At 37.3% G+C, this 8,820-nt stretch overlaps 1 protein-coding gene across 1 annotated transcript; it reads left to right on the top strand.

Moving 5' to 3' along the window:
- Positions 1-6,787: 6,787 nt before the first annotated feature.
- Positions 6,788-8,077, top strand: eve1 (even-skipped-like1). The gene is made up of 3 exons (XM_072693013.1): positions 6,788-6,791; positions 7,081-7,325; positions 7,610-8,077. Exons 1-3 carry the CDS (start codon positions 6,788-6,790, stop codon positions 8,075-8,077), a joined length of 717 nt encoding a protein of 238 aa, XP_072549114.1.
- The last annotated feature ends 743 nt before the right edge of the window (positions 8,078-8,820 follow it).

The raw sequence follows: 8,820 nt of genomic DNA, 5'->3' as shown, positions 1-8,820 counted from the left end.
TTGCAGGTGAGCAGCAAACTTGTTATATTGTTATAAATATGCTTCTTTACATAATAAAGCAGCTTATTTTAATAAGTTAAAATAAAGCAGCATATTTTAATAAGTTAAAAAAAAGGAAATGCAAAAAAGTGAGAATGCGGATGTTCCGAATCTTCAGAAAACATTTACCAAAACCAGAAACGTAAAAATGTTCAATGAAATGGCTAGTCACTAATTGGGACATACAGTTTAAGGATGTAATTTGTAAGTAAGTAATTCTATTTTGTAGAGTGCTGATTAGGGGTATTAAACTAAAAGAGGAAAATCACGGTTTTATTCTTTTTATTATCTTGCATGTTTAAAAACTATTCAGGGTAATGATATTTTAATCAGCCCCACTTTCCACTTTGAATGCCTAATAAGCCACTTGCTATTCCAACATTAATTTCTTACACACTACTATAAACCAGTTGCTAATAGTGAATTTGGAACATTTACATGTCAAATTTAGGATCCCTAAAATACTTTAATGGATGGAAAGACTGTCTGACACAAGGAAGGACCACATACTTAATAAATAATTTCAACAAATGCTCTCTGATCAAACGTTTACATGTACTTGATTTCTGCGAACAGAAAACAAGAATTTGGCACACAAGCTTTCATTTATAACCTATTTTGCCCTGGCCTAAAGAAGACCCAAACTGTAACCATTAGCTGGAATGAAATGGGTTTGGATGGTCAGGAACAACCCAAGATTGGCTACTAAGGCACAGGCCTGCCATAAACTAGAAGCTGCTGGAACACCAGTATCACTGTCTACAGTCAAATGCATTGTACATTTCATGGAAAGAAGCCATTCATAAATCAACACCTTCAAGGTTGACTGGGGGAAAAAGTCTTCTGAATTAAGGTCTTATGGTCAGATGAGACAAAGATTGACAAAGAGCTGTTTGATAAAGGTGAGGCATTCAACCCCAAGAACTCAACAAGTGTATTAGCACTATACCAACCTCAACCATATCAAAAAATATGTGGAAAGTTGAGTCTGTGCTAAGAAAATCAACAAATGTTGTACTCGGCTATGTTATACTCTACCAATTGGGCCAAAAGGGATGATCCACCAGAATTCTGCCAAAATTAGTGGATGCCAAAAGCATCTGGAAAAGGTGCAACCTGCTATGGGACATTTAAAAAAATATCACCCATGCACCCATGTACACCCATTCTGCCCCAGAGATGCAACAGTTTAAAGAAACCCTTAAAAGCCCAATATTGCCATGACATTCATGTGAGCATATGTAAACTTCCAAACAAATCTATATATCAAACACAAATCCATCTCCTTTTGTGTTCATTTCATATTCTTTATATACAATACCTCACACTTATTCCAATGGATCATTTACAGGAACTTTACTGGAACTTAGGTATATTATATATATATTCTTTCTTTCTCTCTTCATCATACAAAGCCACATGTAATCAATGTTCAAAAAAAAAATTGTTGAGCTGAATGTTTTTGGTTAAGAGAAGGCCACTCATAAATGTATTCCATAAACAAGAAACAAAAGAAAACCCAATTTGACAAGGCTAACAAAATGGTAATTCCATAATATTACAAATCCATTTTCAATGCAAGTTGCTGCAGGCAGTACATAGTCCTTCTAAAGCCAAAATAGAAAACTGAGGCATAGACCCAAAGAGAAAAAATGTTTTTAATAAAAGGCAATTAATGTCTTCATGTCATAATATTATTCATATGCGAATCCTGTATATACATAATGAAAACAATAAATAATTTAAATTATTAATTCAGAAGTGTGATATAGTCAAGAATTTCAGTGTTTTTTTTTTTTCAAATATATGCATTATATGAATTTTACTAGTGTATAGTAACAGAATAATTCAATACTTCTTTTGAGTGATGTCAAAACAACATGATTGTTGAATTGATGAAGGACATATCCGACCATAATCGCTGAAGAAAAAAACATTTTACTGTCTTTCATCCGGCTCTGTAAAGGCAAGCAATAACTTAAAATGATCTGTGTTCGTTTTCACTGCTGGTCATTATAAAGGTTTACAAAATCACACGAGCATTTGGAAATGATTAAGCTAAATGTCTGAATGAGAGCTATGCTATAATCCAGCTTCTTTCCACGATAACAAGGAAATCGACATTAAGCATAATCAGACGGTACCTTCAAAAACTGTGAACTAAAAACATGCCTGTCAATGAAATCCTTTTTCTGTGCTGTCCCAATGTTTGTTGAGCAATGGATAGTAGGTAACAGAAGGTTTTGTTAATCGTCGACCATGCGTAACATGGTGCTTATGAAATTGAGGGAATGTGATGTTAAGAGGTTTAAAGTAGGGAGGGGGGCGTTTATGTTGACAAAATGTAGGAATTAAACATTTTGCTGTGAAACTTAAGGTTCCACAGGACATAATGGTATAGCCCTAATGAAAGTAAATTGAGCTCAGCCTAGATGTATATATCGTTTAAAAGGTAAGCAATGATAAATAGGTTTACTAACCTATTTGCAGATTAAACGCAAAATAATCATGAACGTTAATTGTTTTTATTAAGCCACACCAACACCTATCTACATACCAGAGGTTACTGATGTGCCATTATCTGCACACCCACCTTCCCCACACTGTATCCTATCTGTTATTTAGACAATAATGACTTATTTTATTGCTTGCTTGTTTGTTCATTCTTTTGTACGATAATGAAGCAGCAAAAGCCGACATTAATATTTAGAGTATTAGCAGATGTATGACAAATATCGAGGGCTGTAATATGAGAAATAATAGTATCTCGATTTATTTGGTTACATAAGTAGTTTGTTTTAACATTAAGTTAAATGCTAAATTCGTCCATTTACTTAACGTATTGTTATATATGTGTGTTTTGGAGGTAAAACGCAGAAAATAATTAATCCACGACGTATGGACAAGGTCAAAATGATTAACTGTCATTATAAAACTAAAAGTTCTGGTTCCTACATCTAAAGGTTTTTTTTAATATCTGCATCAAACGTAATGCTCCAAAAGTTGTTTTTGCTTGAAATAGTAAATGCATCATTGTAAGTAAATGAATCATTTAAAATAGATAACAAAACATAGGTGGTGACATATTTCGTTTTGAATATATTTAAATGTAATCTGAATATGTTTCTTTCGGTAGCGAATACATAAATATAGTGCTATTTAGTAATTGAGCAAAATAGTCTTGTTCAAACTTGCTTACACAAGTTGAAAGCATAGCTCAAACCAGTTAAATGTTAAGAATATAGATCAAATCACTTTTTTCGCATTTTTTCTTGGTCCTATTTAGTGTAAATGCTAATTGTTAGGTACATATTTTATATCGTGAAACGTATAATTCGTTATTATAGAGTGAATCATGTTAAAGACATTTTATGATATTAATTGATATTAACATGTTCCACAGGCTAGGATATTATTATTATTATTACGGGGGTGCATTGGACAGATGTGAGGGATTCAAAAAATTCTTGCAATCTTGCTATTTCTACTCATGGATGTTCAGTGCAATTGACTTATTACTACTTAGTTGTAAAACGACTGTAACTTTACTTTTACTATATTCTATACATTTGGCTATAGGCAGACAGACACAAATTGATAGATGGGTGGATGTGCAGCGCAAATTCGCGCGCACACTCACACACACTTGTCTAGTCCCTGTATTGCCAACAGAATAGAACTCTGTGGAGCAAACATGGACCTGTTGGAGGCCTGTTGGGCTAGAGGGGGATAAAGCTCCCAAGCATTGAACTGTGAAACAGTGTTCTCTGAAATGATGGTGCGCCATCCAATACTTTTGGGATGTGTTGGGGAGTTGGGGATAAAAAACTGTTTCTTCCGAAATCATAATTTAAATTCGAATTCATAAATTAGTTCAAATTGCTTTCTCTCACTTTTGGCTATTTCTAAATTGCTGCTTATTCTATGTGCCACGTTCCCTATAACCTGCTAAAAATAAAAAATACAGGTCTGCGCACAGCATCTAACAATCTAACACATTGTTTTTGTTAATGTCTAATCGCCAGGGACATGGACGTTTGCCAAGTGTCATTAAATTAACAAACTTCACTTTCAGTCAAGAGAGACGGACTGGCACAGGCTCAAAAATTTGCCTCTGCTGTGATACCCAGCCCCAGAGGGACGATGATAGAGATGGAGACGAGATAATGAACACAAAGGCGCAGTCGATTAGTAACGGACTGTTTTAACGGAACCGAAACACGCACCGAACAGAAAATATTACCAAATAGTTAAAAAAAATCTGGTAAAAGTACACCATAGAGGCTCGCGTTGCATATCGAGTGGCTCCAAAAGTGGTTATTTTATCCCACCACTTCATATAACTGTTATATACAATAACGTATATTATCATGCACATTTTAATTGTAGAATTACGCAGCTTTGTGCATTTTGTCAGTTCAAGTTGGACTAACTACGTCATTTTGCTTATTAACATCTGCCCTGACGCCACGCCTTAAAGCAGCGCCTTATCTGAGATAAGCTTCGGCTTCCAGTTTCCACCAAATCAGACATCTTCCTTCAGATAAAAAAATAAAAAGTTGACGAATTTTTCCTAATGTATAAACATAAAATGCTTACGGTTTACATATGCTATGTATGCTATTGCACAATGGTAAACTCATTTTAGCTAGAATTGATTATTGGCCAGTTCATCTCTAAAACCCCGTCAGACCGTATGGACACGTAGCCTATTGACCATCACATATCTGGAACCACACACCTGAACTGCACGATCAAACGAACCCAAGTGTGTGCACGCCTATTGTTCGCCTACATAAAGCGCCATTCTTCCACCAAGGCGTGATATCTGTTCCAGTCTTGGCGGAGCCACAAAACAACCGCACTTCAGAGCGGAAATACAAACGACAGGGCAGATTCAGACATTATGCGACGGAAGGCAGTTTTTTTTGTCCATTTTAGTAGCCCACTTTTTTGCTCGACCAGAATAAATACAGTAAGAACAAGTTCAAATGAAATAATATTTAATGGCATGATGCACTATAATACTAGAAACAGAATCGTTTTCATTTCAAAAAGTTTGGTTCTAATAATATAATTTCAAAACACATCTACAAAATGAAAAGTTTTTTAAAGAAAATGTTTTGTTTTGTTGTTGTGGTTTGAACGAATAACAATTTTTGATTCTTATTTTTGGACTTTTTTTTCGTTAAGTAAGCAATTCATATTCAGCAGTGAATGGTTTGATATCCTCAAGCTATGCGCTAAAATTACAGACATTTGTTAAACGAGAAAAAAAATCTCGTGGGAAAATTAGTTTATTGAACATATCTGACCTATTGTTTGGCTTGCGTTCATGTTCATTTTATTCGTAAACTTAATTAAAATAACTTTGTGACATGTATCATTTTATGTACATGTTATCCACCAGTTGCATTCACTTAAATTCATCAAATCATAGATAGAAGAATACGCAATCACGCACATTTCCAAATTGCATATATAGATTGAGACAATTTAAATGGTTATAAATATTAATTAATATTTAACATCAATATTATGTCACACTAATTCTATTTATGATCATGTCTAGCAAAACAAACAATTATTTGATTTATAGAAATAGGTAATTATGGAGCATAAAAAGGCAGTCACATTGGTGTACCATGGACAAGTACTCAGCAAAATGAACACTAGGTAGACAGAAGGCACTCACTGGGCATTTACTTGCGTAACTAAACGTGTTATGCTACTTCACCTTCATCAATGACTTCCAAAAACTACAAGTTACAAACTGCACATCAAATATACTTGGTTATGTTAATTTAACTAGTGTTTGCTGGATACATATCCGAGTCACACTGTGCCGAAAACAGCGTTCAATAACATTGTAATAAAAAATAATTATCTGCAGTATATCGTTTTAAAATGTTTGGCCAAAATCCAGATGCAAACTAAAACACTAATGCATAAACTCAGAACTCAAAAGGGGAACACAGATAGTCTAATAGAGCTGAGGGGACACACAGCCAACCCACGCGTCCCCTCTCCTTCTTTATTTTCTCCCACCCTCTTTCTCATGGACACACACTTTTATGCATCCTACCGAAGCTGAATAACAAAAACACTGGGGCACGTGGTAATTGTACTTCTCTGAGGTACACTGGAAATACATAGCGGTCTGAATGTACTTTTATTCGTGTGTAATCGATTCGCACATTTAAGTCGTGCAGATTCGGAGAACTTTTTCCTGAAACTGTGAAATGGCCTGCGCACATAATGATCCTAACGATCGACTTCCAAAAATACTACCATCAAACAGCTCGATGCTACCAGGCCTGTCCTTTCTTTCTCCCCCTCTCTCGGTAAGTAAAAGGGAGGTCGATCCTAATTCTCCATAACAAAAAAGTACAAAGGCGGGTCGCAGACCAAAGGCACTTTAACACCTCCCTGTGTCCGCGCGCCCAGGCGGCGCCGCGGCGGATAGCGCGCGCCTCTCATTAGTGGAAGACGGGACGAGTCGAGAGAGAGCACATACAGGGAGGGGGGTGGAGTGGGGGTGGGCAGAGGCTACAAAAACAACTCATCGTTTCCCCTATAAACGAACTTGGCTTGGGTCTACAAAGGTGCTTTCAGCGGAGGAAAAAGCAACGAGCCTGCTTGCTTAGGGACTTTTATATTAAAGCCTCCGTTTTGGACATACTAGGACTGATATCATTTCTTGTACTGCTCAGAGGTCAAAGTTCAGTTGGGGAGTTTGCCAGGAAAGATGCGTAAGTAAACTATGTGGATATTTTCTTCTCCGTTCTATCCGTAAAACTTAAAACTAACCAAGGTGGATGCCAAAGATCTTTGAAAAATGGTTAATTAATATGCGATTTGTGTATTATAATACTATGGTGTTGTATATTGGATTACTGTATGTTCATATAAACGTTACACTCAGCGTTTATAACGCCAACATACCATGCGTACCAAAAAGCACCTCAGGCCATCTGATATAGCTAGACTATACCATTTTAATACCTTCACCACTAAATTTGAGCTTTGTTTGCTTTACAGTAGCGGAGGGCAGGGAGTCTCCAGTCTCTACTGTTACTCATGCTGACAGTGATAATGGGGAGGAGGACTCGTGCCCGCGCATGGCCTTGCTGGCTGGAGTGGAGCAGAGCCGGCGGCATAGGACCGCGTTCACGCGCGAGCAGCTGTCCCGTCTAGAGCAGGAGTACTGCAAGGAGAGCTACGTGTCACGAGCTAGACGGTGTGAACTTGCGGCGGCGCTCAACCTCCCTGAGACCACCATAAAGGTCATTAAAGCAACACTCTAAACCTTACACGAGGCACTTAAAACACACACTCATGTTATCTAAACAGCAAGGGTCAGTATGTTGTCAAAGAAGTCAATTTCTTACTCTCATACAACATGGATTAACAGTTTTCAGTGTAACATCTGAATAAAGTGTCCTGTAACTGCTGAATTTAAGATCTGACATTTACAAATTAACCAGAGCATAAAATTAGCAACACTCAAACTGTATTGGCACTTCTCCACTTGTCTCACTGGGACCCTGTTTCCTGCATGTAATTGCAGGTGTGGTTCCAGAACAGACGGATGAAGGATAAGCGTCAGCGCCACAGTCTGAGCTGGCCACACCCACTGGACCCGAATCTGTGTGCCTTCATGGTAAGCCAGGCAGCCGCAGGACTCCCATATCCCCTGCTGCCTCATATACCCCTCCAGCTTTACTCTCACCTTGGTATAGGAAGCATGCCCCCCCTCTCTGGTCTGTCCAGTCCCTACAGCTCTGCCTCAGTGAGACCACTCGACAGTCTGCGCCTTCCACACTCTCCTTACCCCAGGTTTGGGGCCCTTCCACTTTATCCCTCAGTGCACACAATGCAACATCCTCCAGCCTGTCCTTGCCCCTACTGCCTACACTGGGGACCAGACCAACTGCTCAAGGCCAGAGGTGGACCCAGTCTTGGGTTAAGTCTGACTAGCAGCCCAAAACCCACCGCACTATTAGAATGCAGAGAAGAAGTACCTTTGGCTCAGTGAAGGCAGTGCCTTATTTAAAGTTATTTAAGGTTAAACATCTTTGTATGTCACCAACTCTCTTCTTGTCTTAGTATGGAGTTTAGGGGAAATCAAATTGATGTTGAACACAACTGATAATATTCAAAGTCTTTTAATGCACAAGATGTGTCAGTAGTACTGGAGTAAATCCTCTTCAGAAGTGATGGAGGTAACTTGTCTATGTCCACTTATACAGAAGCATAATGCAATGGCACAATCAGAGCTAGATTATGGTAATGCCATGTTAGTTTCATATTTGCTGAAATGTTTTAAAGATAAATGTTTTATAGCCTATATATTTTGTAATCTGCTTGTCATTTACAAAGAATGCTGCTCCTGAACACTGTAAAAGTAACTTGTGTATATATTTGCTTAAAAAAGCTCTATGACAAACATGTCTATTAAAATATTTATGAAAACATTCTGTTTACAGTATTTCTGTATTTTATACATACATACATGTAATAAATGTCACATTTGATTATTATATTTAATATCAGTGACAGGTAGAAAAATTGAATCGACTAACTCACATAAATCTCTATAGTGATATTAAATCTTCTGCACCTGTTAAGGTGTCTTTCATTCCGGACTGTCAACTCAGACAGTGGCTAAACTAAGAGACACTTTTCAAAATTACAGATACTACACCACACTAATCCTGTCATTATAGCCCACACTAGACATAACCCACTGAAGCATTGGTCCAATGTGCTTTAAAACAG

This window comes from Salminus brasiliensis, chromosome 12 (genome assembly GCF_030463535.1).
Source record: "Salminus brasiliensis chromosome 12, fSalBra1.hap2, whole genome shotgun sequence".
Lineage (NCBI taxonomy): Eukaryota > Metazoa > Chordata > Actinopteri > Characiformes > Bryconidae > Salminus > Salminus brasiliensis.
This window is presented reverse-complemented; position numbering and strand designations above follow the sequence as displayed.